Source organism: Schistocerca cancellata, chromosome 12 (assembly GCF_023864275.1).
Source record: "Schistocerca cancellata isolate TAMUIC-IGC-003103 chromosome 12, iqSchCanc2.1, whole genome shotgun sequence".
Taxonomy (NCBI): domain Eukaryota; kingdom Metazoa; phylum Arthropoda; class Insecta; order Orthoptera; family Acrididae; genus Schistocerca; species Schistocerca cancellata.
This window is the reverse complement of record NC_064637.1, coordinates 112,017,867-112,044,155: the sequence shown is the minus strand read 5'-3', so window position 1 is coordinate 112,044,155 and position 26,289 is coordinate 112,017,867. Positions and strand designations below refer to the sequence as shown.

Here is a 26,289-nt window from a genome sequence, read left to right as displayed (position 1 = left end):
GTGCCCTTGCTGAAAGACGGCATTCTGGCTGATATGAAATACTTATCCAATCTTTAAAAAAAAAAAAAAAAAAAAAAAAAAAATTGACTTTTGTACATCTCACAGTCTGACATCTTCACTCCATGAAGACTTGTGTTCCTTTTCATTTTCTATCATACTTACTGTGCTGCAACAAATTCACAGAATTTTAAAGAATTCACAGAATTTTAAAGAATTCACAGAATTTTAAAGAATTCACAGAATTTTAAAGAATTCACAGAATTTTAAAGAATTCACAGAATTTTAAAGAATTCACAGAATTTTAAAGAATTCACAGAATTTTAAAGAATTCACAGAATTTTAAAGAATTCACAGAATTTTAAAGAATTCACAGAAGTAAAAATACATGGCATAAGCTTTTTTGCACAACTGGTTTTAGCTCATACATTGTAGGGAATGAAATGCAGATAAGATAATGAGATTTTATTTAAAACTCAGAGGAGATATCTTTTTGTTATCTAGTTATCGAGTTTTATACCCAGAAGACTGCCGCACGTGACATGCCCACTCGTGTCCTCGTACATTGTGAATCGTGTGGTCCTAAAAGACATATTGTCTCAAATGATTTGAGATATTATTGAAACAAGTTTTCTTGCAAATGGTATCACACAATGAGGCACATATGTTGTACAATCAATAATTTTAACTCTCCTATTTCTGAGGTACAGAAGTAGCTCAACCACAACAGTGAGGCAAGAGCAGCGTAGGAGACATTCAGAGATCCACAGCACTGTAGGAGAACCTGAGTGGTGTACGTACACACATCCATCGAAACTAGGAAATGACATTTCAGGATGTGTATACGTGCCCACAGCAGTGAAAAGGTTAAGGGAAATGTATCGTGTTCCGGGGGTGTAAAAGGGTGGAGGCAGAGAAGTGGGAAGGTGGTAGTGTGAGGAGAAGTATGCTGCCGGAATGTGGGCATGCAGTTCACACATTTGCAGGCCTTCAGATTTAAGGTCAAGCAGGTGATTCTCTAATCTAGCTACCCAACTACATCACAAGAAGCAAGTACAGGTCATCTCACTGAGCTGTATCTACACTCCACAGCTATCGCTACAAATCACCAGCGACACTGTGCAGAGGTGTCCAGGGTTATTTAATTTCCACAAAGTGCATTGGCACTACACAGTACACATGAATGAGTTTGTCAATAGCAGCACAAAAAATGCTACTTGCAGGATCCACATAAATTGCTGCACACTGTTCTGTTGATTCTCCTTCATCCTGTGCAGCAGGTGCTGCTCTTTTAGGTTTACATACTTTCCCAGCATTTCATGTCCTGTTCTCTTAAGCATAATTGCTGGTACTCACAGAATGAGCTGAGAACAGTAATCTGCTGTAATGTGTTGTTTGAATTATGTCAACATACATTAAGTTCTAAATCACCTGGGTGACCTGATGCAGGCAAGAATTTCACCTTCTGGACCTCGTCGTTTGGTCAGAAAGTTAAGGGCGGTGTGATGCATTCGACACCCCTCACACTGCAGAAAGTATTCCAGGCAGTGAAAGGAGCCACAAAATTGACACTGTCTAATAAGTATAGATGGCACATTACACTTTGTGCAGGTTCTTCAGTGTGGTAGACAGCTGTCAGGCATTTATACACGACAACTCACTTAACAATTGCAAATGAGTACTTACTTGATAAACTGAAAATGGCTCCAGTATACAAGCGTAACCTCTGTCAAGTTATTTTGCCTACGCACGAAGGGGAATGGAGAGGAAATTCTGGGGGGTATAGTCTGTCTGTAAACATACAAGAACAACACTTTTAATGTGGGAAGTCGCATTTCCTGGAAGAATATTGCAGCTGCCATACAGGATGACTGATAATCAATTACCCTTTGACAGGACAGAGCAGTGTGCAGAGATTTATATAGATTTTGCCTATATGCGGGCCTACGGAACAGGGAACTGCACAACCCCAATATGGACACCTGCCTCACCTTGCACTGATACATCCTGTTACACCCACAGAACACAATTTTTCTCTGAATATGACTTCACTGCACTGGTACACACATTTAATATTTGTTCCTAAACCACTTCATTTAATAGTTACATCTTTTATACCCCTGAAATGCTATTTTTAATAATTTGCCATTTTTCTAATGCCTGCAATGAAGGCAGTAGTAATCTTAGGGAGTAACTTATTGTAGAATATTTAATGTAATTTAATTGTGTACTGGGAATTGTATCTGCCAGAAATTGTGGTTTTTGATGTGTTTGAGAAAAAACATATAAAGTTACCTTTAAACTACCACCACCACCACCACCACCACCACCACCACCACACTGCACAGCACAGCACCAGTGGGGATTCTTAGTATGTTGTCCATGACGCTCCTTCCTGTCACTGTACAAATATTTGTGACTACCTGATTTTTCCCCTATTATTGGTCTTTGTTAAATGGGTAGAAAAGGAAAGCAGAAATGCACTGGTGCATTTCCCAGTGTTCCTTTTCGAAGGAAGGTGATGAACTGCCAAACTTCTCACACCACTGCAAAAATGAGTGATTCAGTTATTTGTGTCAGTGGCATTTAGAAACAGCTAAAAATCCCTAAACCTGAGAAGTGATTTGGGTCCCAAATGAATCTCCATTATTCTATACACAACATACAGCAGAAATTGCTCCCATGTTAATTCTAATATGGTATATTGTTGATCTCTCAAGGAAAAAAATGTGGCCAGTGGCTGGAAAGAAGTTTACCCACCTAGGAGGAGGCTACCAAAAGTGAACCGCAAACCTAATTTCATGTCACTGATTCCCATCCATTACAGAATACTAGAATATATAGGGTGTATCAAAAAGATTCATCTGCTTTGGCATGCCTATATTTCTGAAACTAATAAACATATACAATGAGTTGCTTTTTGATGAACAGAAAACTCAAAATGTTTTCTCATATCTTATTACAGGTCTTCAATATGCCCCCCTTGAAATTCATGTCATATGTCAATGCAGTATTCAAACCGTTCCCACACTGCAGTGAGCATGTCTTGGGTTACAGCTTCAACAGCTGCTATTACGGGACGTCTCAGTTCACTCATTGTTGTTGGTAAGGGAGGAACATAAACAGAGGTTTTATAACCCCCCCCCCCCCCCCCAAGAAATAATCACATTTGGTCAGGTCCAGTGAACTTGGAGGCCAGTAATATAAGGCCGAATCATTTGGTCCAGTGTAACCAATCCATCATTGAATAATCCTTTGATTGAAAAATTCCCTCAGTTCCAGTTGCCAGCATGGTGAAGCCCCATCCTGTAGGTAAATGAAGCCATTTAAACCAGTCTCCAACTGTGGGAAAAAAAGAAAAAAAAGTTCTGAAGCATATCGAGATATGTGCTACCTGTAACAGTGTTCTCAGCAAAGAAAACTGGACCAGACACCTTTTCATTCCATACCTGATATTCTCCCATAACGATGGTTAACCTTCCCATTTACATTAAATGTTGCTCCGTCACTGAACACTAGACATGGAAGGAAACTGTCATCCTCCATCTTGCCAAGAATGAAATTACAGAATGTTTTTGTTTGCGCCTTCACAAAGAGCTTGCAGTAGCTGAATTTTGTACTGTTTCATGTGTAAGCGTCCTCGCAACACAAGCCAGATGGACATCGAGGGCATGTTGAACTGTCGAGCTACATGGTGAACACATTTTTGCCGACTCTTTGTGAAACTATGGCAGATGCATTCAATGGCTATGTCAGACACTTGGGGCTGGCCCAGGGATTCGCCTTTGCACAAACAACCTGTTTCTCAGAATTGTTCATGCCATCATCTAATGCTTTGTGCTGTAGGAGGATCCACACCATACCTAGTATGAAAGCCATGCTAAACAGTTATTACATACTGCCACTGCACACCATTTTTACTAGAACTTAAGTGGATGCACAGTGCTGCTACCTAGTGGGAGCCATGCAAAACTCAAGAGTTTGATTTTTTCCAACAGTGTGTTATTCATGGACACATCTGAAATAACATAATAGCTATGATTTTTTTTTTTTTGCTCAGTTGGTACTTCTTGAAATACCCTGTATTCTGAAATCAAACACAATGAAGTGTATCAACCAGAATTATGTCCTAGGTTCTAACTGGTATGGACTGCAAAAACAGCAATCACACAAAAATAAAACTTTGCTTTTTTCACACAAAAAGCCACAGTTTGAGGCACTGATGTGGATACAGTATTCCTTGACTCCAGGAAGACACTCGACTCTATACAACACCAATGAATTTTACCAAAATCATGGCTGGTTGAGGTAAGAACAAAATTGTTACTACATTGAGTACTTCTCAGTAAGGATGATGCAGGGAATTACCACTCATGGACAGCGATCGACATACGTAGGAGCAATTCCGTGCTTGCATCCTGGAAGTAGGTTGGGACTCTACATTTTTACATTGTATATGGTGGTTATAATTAAACTTCCGCTACCTGAGGGGATCCCCATGAAAAATGGTTGATTGTACAACAAAAATTTTGTTTAAGAGAAATAACGCACGTCACGATACACAACCAGCAACACAAACCCTGCAGTGCTCAGTCTGAACGTTATTCCTATAATGTTGGGTACCCATACAGTCAATAGTTTCCTGTCTACAGAGGCTCAATTAGTGGAATTTTAATTAGCAGATATCTGAGTCAATGGCATTTCTGGGGGAGGGGGCAGCACTCTGCTGAGATACGGACACCTGTCCAGAGACATTCTCTCCCCCCCCCCCCCCCCCCTGCAACCCTGTGGGGAAAAAAAAAAAAAAAAAAAAAAAAAAAAAAAAAAAAAAAAAAAAAAAAAAAAAAAAAAAAAAAAAAACACCACACAGAGAGAGAGAGAGAGAGAAAGGTACCTGGCTATTACTGATCATCAGATGAGTATGTATTTGCTCACATGGAGCTAAACAGTAATCAAGGCTGTATACTCCACCTGTGGCTGCCTCTAACATAGGTGGCAGTGGTTTGTCACATTGGCTCGTTGTTAAGCCCAGTAGTTCAGATATTCTTCGTACATCCATATTTAAACTGGATGAAGGTGGGGCACAGCAGGTATAATTTTTATTAAAAATGAAATTCCTCCAGCTGTACGTAAGACTTTATATTGGCTACTAGCTTCAGTGTTGCATCAACATCATCTTAAGGCCCTATGTAACAACACCATACATAAAACAAACAATGTGAGGCATCAGTAGTCTCTGAGCTAGTGTACAAAATAAATGTATTATATACTGGATGAATTCATTAAAATTAGTTACATTTAATTCATTTTCACTAAGATGCAATTTACCTTGACATTAACAATTTTTATGGTATAAATGATGTTAAATATGCACAGTTATTTCTGTTACAGATCAATACCAGACATTAGAATAAAAATGGGGGTGTATATAAGCCTGGGTGACGTGCCATTACTCTTAGAGAGAATAATATAGGCATAAAACAGTACTAAAATTGTGTTAAAAGCAAATAAGAATACCCTAAAACTCTTCTTTGTGTGTATAGTTTAACTAACGGAAAGGAAAATATGCATTGCCAATCTGACATATGTAAGGTATGATTCCATTGAAACTTCTTGGCAGATTAAAGCTGTGTGCCAGACCGAGACTTGAAATCGGGACCTTTGCCTTTCGCAGGCAAGTGCTCTTGCACTTGCCCGCAGAAGGCAAATGTCCCGAGTTCGAGTCTTGGTCCGGCACACAGTTTTAATCTGCCAGGAAATTTCATATCAGCGCACACTCCACTGCAGAGTGAAAATCACATTCTGGGTTTGATTCCACTGTTAATAAATAGTGAATTGTGGGAAAGGTGGAAAGGATTTAAGTTTGCATAACAATGTATCATCATCACTATAAAGTAACAAAGTGGAACAGGTTACTGAAACATCATCATTCATAACGATATGAAACACAAGTGAGGAGGAACTGGAAGAATGGTTTGGAACCCAGTTAATATATTAAAAGGTGTTCAATGGTGTAAAATAAACGCATATGAGTCAATTAATTAATCTACTCATTCCAACAAGAGAAACTTAAGCTAACATGCTACCAAAACGTACCGTTTCAATGTCGGTGCCTCACTAAGGCCATGACCCAGGTCTAAGGTAATCTAATGTAAAAGAACAATGAAGTACATAACAATGCTCCAAATAGAAGTAAACAGGGTGTTGTCAATCAAAGCAGCTCGTCACATATCTAAAATACTTTTAGTTCCTCTAATAACTAATTACTGAAGAAGAGTACAGCGTAAGGTACACAAAGTATAACTCTCATATTGTTATACATAATCCAGTCAAGAGTTGACGTAAGTTAACAACAATCATTGAAATGCCTTGTCACCCACTTACTTGGATGACCAAAGTCTAACATTCATATCATCACTACACCATAATACTACCCTTATAAACCCGTTCTTGTATAAAATTACTAGTTTAAGTATATTGACTATTCACTTATTTATGAACAAAATGTAACTACTTTTAATGAATTCATCATATTTATAATATGTTTATAATATATTTATTTTGTACACTAGCTCACACTACTGATGTCTGACAGTGTTAGTTTAATGCATGCTGTTGTTATATAGTGCCTGAAGATAGCGTTGGTGCAATGTCGAAACTAGTAGCCCAATAAATATAAAATCTTAAATACAGCTGGAGGAGTTTCATTTTTAATAAAACTGGATAGATATTGGTAAAGGTTCATGATTATGACTGCTGCCAACCACAGCAATTTAATAGCAGACTGAATTTAAATTCATTTTTGTATGAAATTCTGGTTCTTCCTAATCACAGTGTTAAATGCTTGAACTATGTATGAGGGTCACTCCAAAAGAAAGGCACACTATTTTTTTTTAAAACCCCTCTTATATTCTACATGTTTGAAAGTTTTACAGTGTGTAGATACATCCTTTAGGAACAATATTTTCATTTCTCCACATAATTTCCACCCCTCTCAACTGCCTTACGCCATCTTGGAATCAGCGCCTGTTTACCCACATGGTAAAATTCTGGACCAACCTGTTGGCTCCACTGTTTGGCGGCATGCACAAGGCACAAGGAAATCATCATCGTCATCATCATCATCATCATCATCCATCATCATCATCATCATCATCATCATCATCATCATCATCATCATCATCATCATCATCATCATTCCATGAAGAGAGTCTTTCAGTTTGCCAAAGAGATGACAGTCACATGGAGCCAGGTCAGACTGTAAGGCGGGTGTTCAGTGTTATCAGTCCGAGTTTTGTGATCTTCCATGGTTCTTTGACTAACATGTGGCCGTCCATTGTCATGCAACAGAAAAACAGCCTGCTTTTGCCAATGTGATCAAACACGACTCTGTCGAGCTTGAAGTTTCTTCAGTGTCATTACATATTCATCAGAATTTATGGTGGTTCCACTTGGGATGATGCCCACAAGCAAGAGTCTTTCAGAATCGAAAAACACGGTAGCCATAACTTTTCCAGCAGAAGGTGAGGTTTTGAATTCCCCCCTCCCTCTCCTTTGTTGAATTTGCATGATGCCCCTCCATTAATTGCCTCTTCATCTCTGATGAAAAATGACAGGGCCATGTTTCATCACCCATCACAACTCTTCCAAAAAATTCATCTCCACCATTCTTGTACTATTCCAATAGTTCTCTGCATACCGTTTTTATTGTTTCTTTGTGAGCCACTGTCAGCATCCTGTGAACCCACCTAGCTCAAACCTTTCTTAACGCCAACACTTTCAGTATTCTGCAAACCCTTCCTTCCCCTATCCCAAGGTAGCATGACAATTCGTTCACTGTGATGCATCGGTCAGCAGTCACCATTTCGTTAACTCTCTGCACATTGTCTTGAGAGTGTGCAGTATGAGGCCTGCCACTGCAGGGACAATCCTAAATACTGCCGTGCCTGCTTTCATCATGTAACCTGCTTGCCCATTGACTAACTGTACTGCGATCAACAGCAGCATCTCCATACACCTTTTTCAACCTCTTGTGGATGTTTCCCACTGTCTTGTTTTCACAGCACAGGAATACTGTGACAGCATGTTGCTTCTGACTAACATGAAGTATAGCAGCCATTTTGAAGACATGCTGTGACAGCACCACTCACGGGAACAGGTTGAACTAAGTTTGGAATCAAGTGGGAAGGATGTATCTACACACTGTAAAACTTTCACTCATGCAGAATGAAAATTGTATTTTTACGAAAATAGTGTGCATTTCTTTTGGAGTAACCCTCGTACTTTTCTATTTCGGATACCACTGTACATTTTCATTTCAATGTTTGCAGGTTTTGCTACCACTAATGAAATCGGGAGTCAGCTGAGTTATCAGTGTCTTAACAGGGTTAAGGGTCTCTGGAAAGCACTATCTTTACAATGTTAAAACAGCACTTATTTAACATGGTTACTCAGAAAGTATTTGACCTAACAAGTTGAAATTTTTGCAGGTTACCTATTGGAGTATTGGCTACGGCTTAACAGAGTAATTTTTAAAAGTTTCAGTTCAGTTGTTAGAGATTAATTTCTTCCATTTGAATGAAATTTCTCTACTTTGCCATTTTTTGTATATAAATAAATATAAAGGTTTCTGGAAAGAGACTGTGTTAAGTTATGTGGAAGGGACTGTGTTACATTTCCTGAAAATCTGAAGCAAAATGGCTTGGCAGATCCTGAGAAAACATGGAACGTATATGAAAAAATGAAACTTTTAGGAATTGAGCAACAAAGTTTGGATCACCTTTTTAGTGCATTCCAGATTCATAAGATGGATTACCTTTTCTTCTACAAAGTCCTCTAGCAGCTTTCTCTCTGTTCTCTTGCTTGTTTTTTTTAGGCTATTTCCTGTCAGTAGCCTGAAGATGTAACATACCTAAGGCAAGCATCATTCATACCATGTTGAAACCTACCTTCATTCCTATGTTTTGAAATACTTTGCACCTTACAATGTTGCCATCATTGAAAGTAGCGACAGCATCACACACACCAAAGTGAACTGTTTCCTTTTCTCACAAATACAGTCTTGTGAATTCTTGGCTATGCATTTGTATTTGTATTTCTTTATTGGTCCTGTAAATCATGTTTAGGTACATATTTTGCACGAATGATGTAGGACAAGTCAGGTTGGTACAGTATATACAACATCATACACATTGTTATTTTGAAAGGAAAAATAATTTAAAATTATTCAATAGATGTTGAATATTGATGACAAATTCAATATAATTAAATAAAATTATAGACTTATTAAGACTATTTGAGCAGTTAGACAACACTTTTCAGATACTCTAAAAACTCGGAAACAGAATAGAAGCAGTGGTCAAGCAGTGGTCAAGCAAGTACTCTTTCAGTTTCACTTTAAACTTTTGTAAATTTTGCATCTGTTGCAAATAGGATGACATGTGATTGTACAAGAGTATGCCAGTATGATACACTCCTCTCTCACAAATGTTTGTACTTACTGTATTGACATGGAAGTAATGCTTCCACCTAGTATCACGAGGGTGGTAATCACTGTTATACTTGAAGATATTTCCATCTTTTAAAATACTTCCTTTTGTGAAATTTAATATTTCATACATATATAAGCAAGGAAGAGGCAATATATTGAGATTTTTAAATATTGGTCTACAGGAGCCTCTGTACTTAGCATTGTTTATTATTCTAACGATCTTTTTCTGTAGCCTAAATGTTTTGTTTGTACCCACGGAGTTCCCCCAAAAGATAATGCTGTACATCAGCAGTGACTGAATACTGCCATGGTACATTGTGATCACAGATGCACAGCTTGTATTTTGTGTAAGGATTCTTACTGCGTATGTAAGTGTGTTTTGTTTTTTATTTACATGGTTAAGATGTGTCTCCCATTTTAGGTTTTGCTGAATATGTATACCTAAAAATTTTGTATCACTCACCGATGATACAGTTTTTCCATCAATTTTAAAAATTGGTCTTGCAGGATGTAGTTTCTGAGAATTGTGGAAATTGACTGTCACTGTTTTTTCATTATTTATTATTAGCTTGTTTGTTCTGAACCATTGTGTCAAACTTTGTATTATACCTGTAGCTGTTTTTTGTAGGCTTTCCTCATCACATTATTTGATTAGGATATTTGTGTCATCTGCAAAAAGTACTGTTGTCTCTTTAGTTATATTTCTGACAAATCATTAAAATAAAGAATGAAAAGAATTGGCCCAAGGACTGATCCTTGAGGAACTCCATATGTATAGTTTTGTGCATTACTGTAAAAATTACAATTTTTTGTGTTTTTATGTCTTTGTATTTTATCTGAGTGATCTGTTGACGGTCATGAAGGTAGGAATGTATCCACTTGTTTGGCAGGCCTCATATTCCATAGTTACCTAGCTTCTGCAACAGAGTATTATGATCAATTACATCGAAGGCTTTACTAAGGTCAAGAAATATGCCAGACACATGTTGCCTATTATCTACTGCAATTAGAATTTCATTTAAGAAGGTATAAATAGCTGACTGTGTTGATCTGCCAGTTCTGAATCCGTGTTGTGCATCACTTATTATGTTTTCTTTATTTAGAAAGGCTGTCAGACTTCTAAGAAATAGTTTTTCAAGAATTTTACCAAAGCCTGACAATACTGATACAGGTCTATAGTTTGCAGCTTCATGTTTGTCCCCTTTCTTGTACAGTGGTGTCACTTTTGCCGTTTTCAGATTTTTCGGGAATATACCACTCACAAGGGTAGATGCAAATGAAAAATTCAAAAATTTCATGACATTGTTCAAATTAAATTTTGAAGAAACATTTCCTAAAGTATTATGTCCATTATCAACAGCAGGAAAAAGCAAGTGGGTCACAAAAGGAATCAAAAAATCATCTGAAACACTAAAGTACCTGAGCTCTATTAAACACAGCCAAACTAATCCTGCCTTCTCACTCTTTTGTAAAAGATATAGGAAAACATATAGGAAAATACTGCTTGCAGCAAAGAGAGCTCATAACTCCAAAATAGTGCACTCTGCTGAAAACAAAAATAAGGCAGTATGGAAGATTGTGAAGCAGGAAACTGGTACCAGGAAATTGAATCTGTCAAACTTGAAAATCAAAGAGAAAGGGACTCTAATAAAAGACCCAATATATTTGGCAAACTATATAAATGATTATTTTAGTGGCATAGGAATAAAATTACAGGAAAATTTTCTAACAGCCCCTCAGGTCAAAAAGCCAAATAATGGTGTATCACACTCAATGGTGTTATTCCCTACAACACAGGAAGAAGTCTGTAAAGCAGTCAGCAAACTGAGAAACAAAATCTCGGCTGATCTGGATGAAGTCCCCATTTTTATAATTAAGGACTGTATCAAGAGCCTACTTCCACCTTTAGTTGATATTATAAATCAATCTTTCAAGCAGGGCTACTTTCCAGACTATTTAAAATATGCGAAATTACTACCTCTCTTCAAAAAAGGTGATGCAGGAATAATTGAAAATTATAGGCCAATTTCTCTACTATCATGCTTTGCAAAAATATTAGAAACTATTATGAAAGATAGGCTGATGAATTATTTAAATAAATACAACTTACTGTCTGTCGACCAGTTTGGATTTCGATCAGGGAAAAGCACAGAATCAGCAACAGCACACCTCACAAAACACATTCTAGAAGCATTAGATAAAGGGAACTACACAACTGGTATATTTCTTGATCTAACTAAAGCGTTTTATACAGTAGACCACAACATATTGTTAAATAAGTTACATGAACTTGGAATAAGGGGACTTGTGAACAAATGGTTCCAGTCATACCTAAAAAATAGAAGACAGATAACTGAAATCTCACATATTTCAAGTTGCTCAAACTATATTGTAAAGTATACTTCAGACCCAAATTATGTAAATATAGATGTCCCACAGGGTAGTGTCCTTGGCCCAGTACTATTCCTCATTTACATAAACGACTTCCCACAGAGCATCAAGCATGGACAAACAATATTGTTTGCAGATGACTCAAATGTTCTAATCAGTGACAAATCACCAGATGCACTAAAAGAAAAAGCCAAAGAAACACTAAACAGTGTATGTGAGTGGGCATCCAATAATAAACCAACACTAGATCTTAAAAAAACAAATGCTGTTAACTTCTATGTCTGCAAAAAATCACACTATAACAACTTTAAGTTAAACAATGAAACTATAGAATGTGTAGACTACACAAAATTTCTTGGTATGCATGTTGACAGTCAGTTAAAGTGGGAAGAACGTATTAAAATACTTAGTAATAGAATCGCTACAGCATGCTATGCTCTGAGAATTCTGACTGCAGTTTGTGATACTACATGTGTCAGATCTGTATATTTTTCTTATATCCACTCTGTTATTACCTATGGAATAATATTTTGGGGAGTCAACAGTAAAAATATTCAAATAGTTTTCAAATTACAGAAAAGAGCAATTCGTATAATAACCAAGAGTGGCAGTAGGGCTCACTGCCTTGAACATTTCCAAAAGCTGGAAATCCTAACTGTCCCCTGTGAATACATTTTTCAAAGTGTTATGTATGTAAAAAAAAAATATTGACTGCTATATGAAAAATTCTTTAGTACACAGCTATGAAACTAGAAACCAATAAAATCTGCATCTAGAGAGGAAAAATAAAGTTAAAACTTAGCAGAGCTTGTTGTACAATGCTGTTAAATTATATAATAAATTACCCCAAAAAATAAAAGATATTGACACAATTGGACAGTTCAAAACAAAACTAAATTTTTTTTTATTAAATAAAAGTTATTACGCAGTAATGGACTATCTGAATTAAAACATGTAGTGTAATTAAAGTAGCCTGCATTGTAATACACGAGGAAATAATTATAATATGAAATCAAAATTGTACAGTACTATAAGAAAATTACAAATTACACAAGGACATAAAACTAATTTAAGATACCCCAAAAATGTGTGTAAATACAAATTTTATATGTATAATTGTAGGTGTATTGTATATGATTTTGCTGACGAAATCCACACAATGTAAATTGTTACATGGATTAATAAAGAAATCAATCAATCAATCAATCAAATGATGAATTGAAAATATCCGTTAATGGTTTTATGATAGATGTTACACTTGCTTTGATGATATTACCCGATACTTTATCAGTACCTGCTGAATACTTATTGGGTAACCTTTTTATGATGACAGATAATTCCTCAGGTGTTGTTGGAGACATGAATAGGGTTCTTGTAAGAATTTTTGTATCTGACTGGAGTGTATTGCTGTCTGGTTGTGAGTTGTATTGTTTGGTAATCAGGTGGTGTGCTACATTGTAAAAGTAGTTGTTAAATTTATTAGCCACTACTGTGGGGTTGATTATTTTATTGTTGTTTTCATGGCGTTCTATATTTTTGGGTGCTAATGATGTAGTACCTGTTTCTCTTTTTATGATACTCCAGGTGTCTTTAGTCTTATTCCTGGAATTTTTTATTTGTTTGTCATTTTCAATTTTCTTTGTTTTTGTCATAACTTGTCTAAGTATTTGTTTATATTGTTCAAAGTAATTGATAAATACAGGATTTGTGGTTTGGTTTGAGTATTGATATAAGTTCCTTTTATTCTGGCATGATATTTTTATTCCTGTTGTGATCCCTTTATTTGGTTTGTACACAGAATTTATAAGTGACGTTTGTTTAGGAAAGGCTATTTCAAAAAAATATTTGTATGTGGCCATAAATTTATCAAACTTCTCATTTGTGTTGTTTGAACTGTAAACATCAGTCCATATTTCTCTTCTCAAGAGAGAACAAAAGTAATCTATGTTTTCATTATTAAACTTCCTCACAATAGCACTAGTTTTCTGGGCTTTCATGTTTCCTGGAATAGAGATTGTTAGTATTTGGGCATTGTGATCACTAAAACCAGTGTTTGCAGTCTGTGTGTTGCAGAAATATTTATCTGTATTTACAAACACCTGATCTATGGTTGTTGCAGAAGTAGTGGTTATACGAGTTGGGTTGGTTATAGTTGGTTTTAGGTTAAAGGACTTCAGTACGTCTTTGATTTCTTCTTTAAATTTACAACATTGAAATCTCCAAAAATGATAATACTTTTTAACGGTGTTGAAGTCCTCTAACAGCTCTTCCATATTATTATAAAAAACTTTTTTTATCACCATCTGGTGACCTATATACACAGATGACTACAGAATTGCAGGTTGGCAGTTCTACTATAGAGAGTTCTATGTCTCTTTCTTTAGATAAGCTGTCAAATTTGGTTGTGTTAGTGAAGTCTATATCTTCTCGAACATATATGCAGCTACCACCATGCCTGCGTACTTCTCTACAAAATTTGGCAGCTAATTTAAACTGAGGTAGGTGTGCTAGTTCTATCATGTCTTTATTTAGCCAGTGCTCAGTAAAGCATAAAACAGAAATATCACTCATATCATTTAACAAGATATGTATTTCATTCATTTTATTGGAAACAGACTGAACATTCTGATGGAACAATTTAAAGTATGAAGCAGGGACTATATTGTGTCTTGCTAGACCACTTACCTCTTTTTTACATCTACTATTGTTAGCTGTAAAAAATCCTCCTCGATTTGAGGTGTGGGTGGTGTGTTCTTGCTAGCTAGTTCCCTGGATTCTGGGCCCTGCCTTTCAAGTACTGTGGTGCTTCTAATGGTAATCCACTTGTCAAGTAGCATTTGTTTCATTTTAGGCACTTCTATTGCACTGGTTTTCACATTGTATTTATTTTGGTGAAACATTGATTTCTTTGGGTAGACTGGTTGATTCAGGGATACATGCATCTGGTTTGTACAATTGTTAATTTTAATTAACCTAGACAGTCTATTGCATACTTGCTCCTTCCCCTGTCTGTTCAAGTGGAATCTGCGACGTGTGAATTTATCATGAGACAGTCTTTCCATTTCAAAGTTTATGGATATTCTACTTTTGTTGCAAAATTTTGAGCAGTTCACTGTTTGAACTAAATGATGATTAAACATGTCAATTTTTTTGGTTATATGTTCTTTGTCAAATCTTTTGGGAACTGGATGCAAAATGATGTTTGTCTTGTTACTGAGTTGGAGAACACTTGATAACACATTATCAATGCTTTCCACAATGTTGTTGTAGGAGTCTCCAGTATCGTACGACCCTGCCATTAATGTAAGAGTATCACTTGCGTTCGAGTCTTCTGCTAATTTGTCAATTCGATTAAAAACTTCACGGATAGGAGCATTTGGTTCAATAAAACTTTGAATGTCATATTTTGTGTCTAGTTTTGTCCCCAGAATGTTTCTGCAGTACCTGTCTCGGCTGTCACTCACTAATAAAACTTTCGGATTCCGTAATGCATTCCTCAACTCTTAACTTTGTTTCATATGTTCAGGTGCTTTATCTTCTGGAACACTATTGGAATCGTTCATTACAGTTTCGTTTTCGCTGATTGCCGTGTAAACACTGACTTCAGTTACACTTACACATTGCATTGGCTCTTTACCAGCTGACATCAGAACAGTTTCTTTATCTGAAGCTGCACTTGTTTAGACGCACTTTTTCTGGATACCGTTGGCATTGTAGATACATTATAACACGAGTGCATTTTTAGTTGCGATTTTAAATTGTGTGTGTTCGACGCGCTTTTTACGGTACACCACTTTTCACTGCTTACATATTTGATTAGTTCTTGTTCTAGCTCACTGATTCTCACTAACAGAACGTTTCTATCCTCTTGCAACACTTTAATTATTTCATCTTTTGATGCTGAGTCTGTTACGAGTTTGTGATCACCATGTGGCACCAAAACACAGTTTAATTTATACTTTTATTGGGGTTTTGAGTTTTTCTGTGAGCATACTTTTTCCACAGTTATGGTGCCGCTAAGTCTCTGAAAACAGGTTATATCACCCCTTTACCATATCAGGCAGACTATGTTTATAGGTGTGCACATCACCAGTTAGCAATCCCTGGTTGTAGTTGCACCAGCTGTTTTCTCCTTTGATGGGGACTTTCATTGGTTGAAAAAAACCCACACAGCCATCTCCACTTCAACATTGTGTGTACTTTGCCTAATAGCAAATACATAATAGTTTTGTATTTTGTCAGTTACACTGTCAGTTAACCTTCCCTTCCCATCTGATCCTTTGCCATCACTGAGGTTTTGTTTTTTTGTATGAAGCTTTCAGTCACCAAAGTCTTGATCCCATTCGTTTCTGTATGTGTCCAATACACACAAATTTCCACACTACATCATTGGTGTACCAGTTCAGTCCTTGAAGATGTCTGAAACTTTTAGAATCACTGCCACCAAATTAATTCACATATCACACTTTACCACACGCAACAAAACATTGAAATATGCTAGCAACACATGCCACTTCCATTCCTCCACTACTGCCACTATAGTTAGCTGCAAAATTATTTCATGTGTACCTTTGTTTTTTGAGGACATCTACAATTTTTAGATATTACTGCTAAAGTGCTATTTGGAAGACTCATTGTGCCTCAGGAAACTGCACCGACTATAGCACCCTATGGATTGTATGCAAGGCATAGACACATTAATGTTGTATTCATAGATTTTGCTACCATTTTCGTCATTTTGAGCTATTGAAACACTGTTCCAGAAAGTTGTCATGTATGATCACTTACCTCACTTCAATTCCATTTCACTGGCAAGGCCTACATGATTTTTTTACAATGTGTTCCAGACTAACTTCACTACACTGAGTACATCTTACACAGTTTGCAAAAATTAAGTTGAGAACTGACATATCAAATCTTTCAGTCACATCTGATTTTCCCATAAAATATTCATACTTTTCACTAACTGAACCTAGATTCCTCTTCCAAGTACTTACTTTTCCACTTTCACTGCAATGGGCAGTTGAAGCAAGATAGTTAGGTTCACACACTTCGTTATCATATTTATTGTTTATGGTAATAACATCTACCATTGGCTTTCCTACATTTCTTCTTTTCTTAAAAGCCTTCAGAGGATTTCTAGCCACTTTAGGTTCACCCATGATTATTCTTCAATAAAATAGAGACTTCAATGAACAGAATTCACTATGAATATTTTCAGGGTTACAAAAGAGTAAATAAACATAAAAAAACATGATGATCGAGCGATGGGTCATGCCCATGCAAAAGAAAATTCAAAAATATTTTAAAAATCATTTTAGTCTTCTGAACTGAATAAACTATGTATGAATTGAAAGCGGAAACTATGTAGATTTTTAAAATGCAAAAAAGTAAAAATTCAACATTACATGTTTTGAACTGAGAGCATGATCTAGCTCCCGCATAGGCAGCATTGTATCACTCACGATGCTGAGAAGAGAAGGGTATCGCTTGAGCCACCTCCAAATCGTTTCTGATGGAGGAATGCAGGCTGATATTGAGAGGAGCTCAAAATCTCCACAAAATGGCAGCCCAAGGTGTTGGAGATAGCAGTAGGATCCATGATAACATCGTCTGCTACTGTCAGACCAGGAATTGGTGAATGGATGTTGATCCCAGAGAGCCATTGGAGGTTGTCCCACATTACAGAAGATGGAGTGGAACTATTAAAAGACTTAGTGAATGAATCCAGCTAGCTTCTTTGCTATCCTGAGGAATGCAAGGACACTGACCATGCATCTTTTTATAATATATGCAGTTTACTATCATAGGATGATGGTTAAAAATGTGGAGAGCATGTCCCCGTGCGCAAATTGCATCTGAGCATGACTCAGTTCATCAGGGGATTGGGACATGCCGCGGTAAAGAGAAAGTGCGATGTATGTAACATTCTGCAGGTTGGGATAACATCTTTAAGATATTGCACCTGGTCATCATAAATAGGGGAAATGATGTTTGTCGAAGGTTGCCAGGAAGGAGTAAAGCCTCCAGTCAGTCTTAGTAAGCTATCATTTGGGTGTTCACATAGATGGGGAGGAGTCAGTAAACATGTAGCACATGGGAAATGGTCACTCAAGTATGCGTAAGAGAGAATGGATCACTCGAGAAGATGGGCAAGCTGGGCAGCACAGAAGAGTATATTGAAATGGAAATAGCAGTGTGTGGATTTTGAAAGAAAGATGGGTGCTCCTGTATTAAGTCAGAAGAGATTAAGGTGATTGAGAAGGTCAGCCATCTCTCAGACAAGTTCCGGCAGAACCCAAAAGGAGACGGTGCGCATTAAAGTCACTGAGCAGCAGAAAGGAGAGAGGTAGCTGCCTAATAAGCTAGAGGAAGTCTGCCCTGTTGATATCAAATGGTGGAGGGATGTGAACTGTACAAAGGGAGAACTTGAAGTAAGGAAGGAAAAGGCGAACTGCAGCAGCTTGTAGGCAGAAAGTCAGGGAGATAGGTTGACTATGAATGTCATCCTGTATGAGCAGCATGGCTCCCCCACGAGATGGAATGCCGACCTTGGGGGGGAAGGTCAAAACAGTCTGTGAAGAAACGCCTTGGAGGATACTCATGATGAGAAAAATATGAAGGGGTATCACCTCGGCAGTTGCCAAGTGCCAGCCTTCAGAGACACTCTGCTTCAGGGCATAAGGGCAGGAGGATCCCAATCCATTAGGTCTGCAGGAGCATCGGCATTTTTCTGCTCTTGGCCTGTAGAGTACAGTGCAACAAAATGGCTGGTGTTGTGCACCGGTGACACAGATATCGGACTGACGAGGATATCATGTGGCAACACCGTCAAAGACGATCTTCGAGTCAGTGAAGGAAAGACTGCTTGCCTTTGTTTAACTTCTTTGAATCTTTCTGGTTACCGGACAAAGACGTGGATGTTGGGTAGCTGGAGCAACATAGGAACACATCAAGAGTACTCCTTCTGTCCTTTCCATGCTGCCGGTTGTATAGCTGCGGTATTTGTCCCATGAGGTGAACATTTGATGGTGCATTGCACATTTGAAGGATTAGATGGATACCCTACCATACCACTGGGCGATTTCACAGCCATGGTGCTAAATTTGAATTTGCATGTCTGCTTGACCACTTCTTCTGTGGAGTGAGCTGTAGCTAGAACAGTACTGTAGGTGCCATATGGTAGCATGCAGGGTTTCTGACTTGCCAACAACTTGCGAGCAACCACGTAAGACACTTTTCCTTCACCCAGACCTCTTGGATCGCCTCCTTATTGAGGTACATGGGACAATTCTGGGAGGATGGGACAATTCTGCAAGGAGGCAGCACATACGCCATTGCAGTTAATGCAGCAGGCTGAAGGAGGTGGACAATCACCCTTGTGCACATTAGTATGACAAGTTGAACATTTGGCCGGATGCCAAAAAGAACTGCTAGTGTGGTTGAAACTATGACACTGGTAGCAGCGTATAGAGTTCGGAATGTATGGTTGGACTGTGATAAAGGTGAGAAAAAGTGTGTGTGTGTGGGGGGGGGAGGGGGGGGGGAGCACTATGGAGGCATCTATCTTTTTCATCATCCATTGGATGGCAGTGACACCCTGATCAGGCAGGTATGTTTGGATTTCAGCCTCTGTCACACTGACAAGCAGCCTAGTGTAAATAACACCACGGAAAGAATTCAGAATTCAGAGCAGCTTGAAACTAACAGGATGGCTGAGGAGAAGTGAAGTGGCAAGCAGTTTTTGTGCTTGAGAATCAGAAATAGTCTCCAAGAGGAAAGTGCCACTCCATAAAAGAGAGCAGGACTTCACAGAGCAAGCATTTGCATTGACACCTTTCTAAATAATAAATGGATTTACCAATGCAAAGGACTCACCGTCTACAGTAAGTGAAACCATGAGGAACTGTGGTGCAACTGGGATGGTCTTTGAATCGTTAGATCATTCCACTTAGGCTTTGTAGATGATTGGGAAGATGATTGTCTTATTGCAATAAAATCCTCCATGATTGGCAGCATCTCTGATGATGTACTGCTTCCAACTGGGAGCCCCCTTCTCAAGGCAGCGCACCTGCCTTAGGTGACTGTTTATGCCTCAGGTCACACCTACTGAACACCTGATGGAGGGACCAGTCGGCAATTTGGAAAGGTAGCTGCTCAGGCAATCACCCCTCCCTGGGTCTTGCCTACACACTCAAGGGGTATGTGTGAACCCAACCTGTAGACCCAAGTCTGGGAAATACACGTTACCCTGTTACCTGCTATGCGTCAGATGCATGGGCCAGCCTACAGGAGTACACAGGGAGGAAGAAGAAAAAGAGGAACCTCAAATGCTGAAGTGGAAGGAGGACAGGAGAAGTTGAATGAAGAAAGAAAGAGGAATGAAAACACAGTGGTGAGACTGATCCAATGTGAGCCACCGAAAATGTGGAACATATTCCAAAATATACCCCAAACACGTCCCCCAAGGGAGGGTAAAAATAAGAGCAAGGGGATAGATACGCAGCACAGAAGGGAAAAATATGCTGCAAAGGCTGGGGCCCTGTGGAAGCCAAGCACGAACCCACTAAAGAGCTGTGAGCTCCCTGCAGGTTTAAAAAAAAGTGAAAAATTTATGAAAGGAGCTACAGAAAGCTTCTCACCCACTAGCCACTCTTGGTGCCTGCACCTGCTCGGTGCTGAATATTTCTGGAGTAACTACGACTGCAGGCAAAGCACTGTGCCCTCTCACAGCTGATACAGAACAAATGCTGTCTCTACATAGTTTTTCTGCAGATGTATTACTGCAGAATCAAACTGAATCGTTAAAAGTATTTTCCATCACTAAGGATTTAATCTTGTATTTAGCTTATGGTGAAAGTGATTTGATTAATTAGATTTACCTCAATAGTTCTTTCTTGCATACCCGTTTTTAAAGTTGAGCCAAAATACAATGATCCCTGGTGCTTGTGCTAATTGGCAATGAGTGCCAGCGGTATTTCCATAAAAAGCTAATTTAATTTACAGTGATAATCACGCTAACAGACTATTACAGAGCAGTGAATATATAGCTCTGAAAAGTCTGAAATTATATTAAATGAATCCTAAACTATCATTAAAAGAATAAAACATGAAATATTGCTGTCACACAGTAGTAGCACTTTTATTAATAAGTGAAATAGCTAATGTAAGCTTACTTTGAATAAGTTTCAGGGTTCATTACATAAAAACAATATTTCAAAGTTAATGCTTTAATAAAGTATGCCTAATACTTTCAGTCAAAAAGTATGTAAAAAGTGGGCTTTAATTGAGTGTTACACCCTAAAAATATTTAGGTATTTGAAAATAATCAATACAGTATTGTAGTTATATAGTAATACAGTACTAAACTAGTACTAATATTTAGAAACTAAAAATTTAACATTGTGTATGTATTTAATTCTCTATTTTATAAAGATTTTTAATATTGCTCTAAATGCCATTATTAGGGCTAGAGCGTCTTTATAAAGGTGTAAATGTCAACCATCTGACTGGATTACTGAATACAAAGTTGTTGGTGACTGGTGAAATACCCAATTCATCCATAACATCTTGGTGGGCATGAAGAATAGCCAAATTGTCCAATCGCTTCTGTCCCTTTGTTGATTAGAGATATGACTTCAGACATTTAAGAGTGTTAAATGACCATTCTGATTTTGCTGTCGTGATTGGAACTACTTTGAGAATCTTAATTCACTTCACTACTTCACATAACATTTCTACAACTGCAGGCTCTTGTGTAATGTACTTTCTTACATCAAGCACATTTTTTAAGACCAGTTGTTTTTTATTAGTGATATCAAATAACATATTCAAGAGTAAGTGCTGCCTCTGAATGTCTAGGTCATTTTTGAAAAACTCAGTTGATTTTTCCAAATTTGTTTCACCTCTGTTTACTAAAAGCAAGCACACTTTTCCAACCCATCTGCAATGACCTGTGTGAGTCCAGTTGAAGCAAACCGCTCTGTAATGCAAGATTGCACCATTTCACATACTTCATTGTAACAGCTTTGCAATATTCCTTTTGGGTTTTGAAAGTGTGTGGTGCGCTGGCTTTGTTGTTTTCATACTTCTTGGGTATACTTTGATTCCTAGGAAGTGAAAGATCATAAACTTTTGAAGGTTTTTCTTTTAAACACAATTCCCAGAAGTGTTCAGAACTATCACACCTTCCATTCAGTATACAAATCAAGCCCTCATATTTTTTCCAGATCAGCAACACTTAGATGAAGGCATTGAATTTTTTCATTGACATCCTCTACTGGGTTCATTGCATGGCAATAAAGACGTAAAAAGAAGTAAGTCTTTAATTGTAACGTTGACTCCAGGTAGACTGCACATTTTCAACCTGCCTCTGTTTTGTCCTCTGCAGAAAATTTTTCAAAAAACTCTAAAAGTTCTTCAAAGTTTTTCAATATTCAAGACACTAGAAGCTCGCATAGTCCATTGAGTTGGCCAAAGGGGTCATAGACCAGCTTGGTTGATGGCGCTCTCACATCATATGCTTCTGAAAAGTAACATCATTTTGTTGGATTCCCTATGGTATTTATTACGTCCTTGGCTAAAGCCATAATATCCCTCATAGATGAAAGATGGTGGAGACTGTCTACAACTGCCAGGTCTAACCTGTGAGCAGTGCAGTGCATATACCATGCTTTTGGTTGTATATCCAAAAATAACTTTTTTAGTCCTTTGAACTTACCTCTCGTATTCGAGGCACCATCATAGTACTGTCCTCTGAAGTTATCCACTGACAAATCAAGATGAGCAAAAACATCTTTTAAAATACTAAACAGAGTGCACTAAAGAGAGTCTCATACAAGCCAATAGACTTCATTGATGATTAAGGAATCATTGACAGTTGAACACAAAATGACACTTGTTCATGAACTGAAGAATCTCTTGTTTCAATAACCATAACATAAAAATGTTCAGTCTTCTTGATTGAAGCCAATAAACTTTCTCAACACATACTTTCCTAGTAGATAAATAATCTCTTTTTGAGTATCATGGAACATCCATTTATACCCCGAACGCCCTAAGCAATCTTTAAACTCAGGTACATCATTCTTCCGGAGTTCCAACAACTGAAAACATTTTAGATGATGTCTTTGTGCGATCTAATTGCTAGTCCTTATTGGTATAGGAATTGCACAGTACTAAAAATTTGTCTCAAGAGCTTTCTTCATATTATTGTCTAACTGTTCACTGAATTGGGAGGTCATACTTTGGTTAGTGATAGAATTTAGTTTCAGAACACCTTATTTGTCCATAAAATGTATTTTCATGAAGATGGGACTTTTCCAAAGCCTTTTTCCAGCTAGAAAATCCTATCGAAGTAAATGCCTTTTTTTTTTTTTTTTAAGAAAATTGTAACAAATTTTTAGCATCTGCCTATTTGAAGGTTTTGCAAAAGACTTTTTGGTAGATACTTCATATTCTAGCCATGTATAATTGATCAACTAAGACTTCTGAAATGACCTTCCCTTACCAGATTGTCCAGGTTGCGGGTGTGAATAGTTCTTACCCGAAGACAATGAAGCAATTGATGACACAATAATTGTTGGAGGTTGACTTGCAGTATCAACAACTTCCAAGCGTGCCTTTTTGGTATCACATTTATCCATTGCAAATTTAATTCACAATACACTAAGAGATTAAAGTAAATGAATAAAATATAGGCATACAAAATAGACCACTAGACACTAAAGTCAGAATACTAAACATGTCTGCACCATGCACTGAATCAAACTACCCACACTGAATGACTGTGACAGCAAGGTGGGCTATATATCGCTGCAGTGTCATAATGTCTGAAAGCGTCAAGGTGATGCAAGGCGGAGAGTTCCAGGCACTTATGCTCCAGTCCTTTTGATGTCACCACAGCCTCAGTGCTGGCCTACTGGCACCGGCCTTTCCCCAAAATTTCACACACTGGGTCAAATACTAAGTGTGGCTGCAGCACCGTAACACTATCATGATTCACACCCCTCATTTTCAGTTAACCTGCTTACTACCATAATAATTACTTGTTTTAACTCATTACTGAATGTATCTTAAAAGGGAACTATTGCAAACAAGGAAAATAATAAATTCCAACATAACTTTGGGATTTTAAAAAGCATAATGTAACTAATAATTTTCTAAAATTATTGGGATAGCTCCCTGCTCCTGCTCCTCCCCGCCCAAACGATTCTTGAGGGGGCTCAGGCCCCCTCGGGCCCATGGAGTCAGCGCCTGTGCCAGGTACTCAGCTTTGTTGGAACACATGCCTGAATAGCTGTGCTTGTCCACCTGAACAAAACAGCAGTCACCAAGTTGATACTCAATAATTTACTTGGTTTTATTTTCACACCATGGAATTTGATTCCATGAGACACATAAGGTAGTGCAGGTGGGAAATATTATTGACAGTTTTCAAATTATTTTGTCTCTTTTATATATATCGCGTGCAAGAAGTGTTATTACTGCACGATATTTATCTATAAAGTGAGTTGCTACCTTGATAGAATTCAAGATTCGAGGGATATTATTTATTCTTAATAGTTTTAATGTTAATTAATGATACTTGTGCAATTGCACAGTTCCATTCATCAGTTCAACTTAAGTTGTTAAAACTGCTGCATTTTGATAGGTTTAATAAACCTTATAAACAAGTTCAACAACATACATGTTTATGTGTGTTTTAAATAAAGCAATAGCAGAGAGAAAATAGTTAGGGAAACATATTAATAACCTTTTGCTAAAATTATCCCTGATCACTCTTGTAACACATATTACACCATGGAATCAATTTCAAACTGTGGTTGTTAAGTGTCAAAGAATATTACGAAGTTGTATCATTCATTAAAATCTTACCCTAAAAGAACTTAACAAATACTCGTGTTATATGCCGAAATAAGTTTCCTGAAATTCTTAATTGACATAAGAAGGCAGTTCATGTTTCTGCATGTGAATGTTAAGAAAGAATAACTGAATTGTGTACTCACCATGCACTGCATTAATCCAATAAATGAGACAGCCAATATTCTTGTAGTTGGACCAGGCACTGGGAATTTCATGATCATCTGAAATCTTGTCCTCAGAGCTGCTGCTGGCACTCTTACCACCATCTGCTTCACCAAGATTAACAATGTTTTTCATGTGGGTCTCCATAATTCACCCTCTCTTGCAAGCACCTTCAATATTTTTTTTTCACATGTAGAATCTCCACATATCTACTGAACTTCAGTCAAAGCCTGACGAAAGTTTCGAAATTTGTGGTAAGTACCTATGTTACCAATCTTCTTAGGTCATTGGTCCCTAGGGTTATACACTATTTAATCTAACTTAAATTAACTTACACTAAGGACAAAACATCTTGCAAACCATGGCAAGGAGTCTCAGGCCGCACAGCTCCCCTGTGCAGCTCGAAGCTCGATGAAGCAATTTTAACTCCTTACTTTGTGAAAAAGGTGCACGCTTATTATTTCTTGCTAGATTTCCTTTTGCTTGAGCCCAAAGACACTCAAACACATTGTACATGCAATGGTACAGTGGCAAACAAATAACCTTGTGACCAGCAGTTCTAGCTGATTTCATCATCAATCGTGTATACAAGAGTTTGTGGCTTTCTGAATTCCTAAGGGAGCAAACTGCTGATGTCATTGGCTCCTAGGCTTACACACAACTTAAACTAACTTATGCTAAGGACAACACACACACGCACACTGATGCACAAGTGAAGACTCGAACCTCCAGCAGGAAGGGCCGCACAATCCACGACATGGTGCCCCTAACAGTGGGACCACTCCATATGGCAGTTACGGGCTTAACAAGCTGAAGCAGCTCTGCCTTTTTTGGTTCATCAGTGCAATTAACATTATGTCACTGCAACCAACTTAACAAATCACCTTTTCTGTTTGACATGGTCGGCACTTTGTTCACCTGGGTAGAAAAATAAGGTGCTTTATCTATCATTATAATAGACTCTGGAGGAATGTTCCAAAGAAGTTTATCCTGAAACTGTGAGATGTAGATCACAGCATTCATTTCTTTGTGGAAATCTCCTGACTACTTTGAAGCAAAAGCCCACAAAGCATTGTTTATGACTGCTGAACTTGTTCCAGCATGGCAAACAATTAATCTGCCACCTTTCCCAGTTGTTTTTCGTAGAACTGAAGAACTTGTGTCATCAGTCCAAATGTGTGAAACACTGTGGTTTGTATTAATTCAAGTCGATCTGTAAATATGACTTTGTCAAAGTGAATAGTGCACATTTTTTCTGAGGAAACTGCAGTGCAAATTTATGATTGTTGAATGTTTTATACCTGAAGTCTAAGGAATTCAGAACCTAAGAAGGTGACGTCATACCCCCGGAAAACAGACCTGCTTCATGAAGTGAAACAAAAAGT

General features: G+C 37.7%; 1 protein-coding gene across 1 annotated transcript in view; it reads right to left on the bottom strand.

Moving 5' to 3' along the window:
- Nucleotides 1–25,051, bottom strand: part of LOC126109500 (uncharacterized abhydrolase domain-containing protein DDB_G0269086-like) — a 34,393-nt gene extending 9,342 nt beyond the window's left edge. Inside the window, exons 1-2 of the mRNA XM_049914523.1 lie at nucleotides 24,886–25,051; nucleotides 14,564–14,795 (exon numbers count right to left, since the gene is read on the bottom strand). Of these exons, the coding sequence (XP_049770480.1) occupies nucleotides 14,564–14,795; nucleotides 24,886–25,051 (398 nt within the window). The remainder of the gene's footprint in view (nucleotides 1–14,563; nucleotides 14,796–24,885) is intronic.
- Between the last annotated feature and the right edge of the window lie 1,238 nt (nucleotides 25,052–26,289).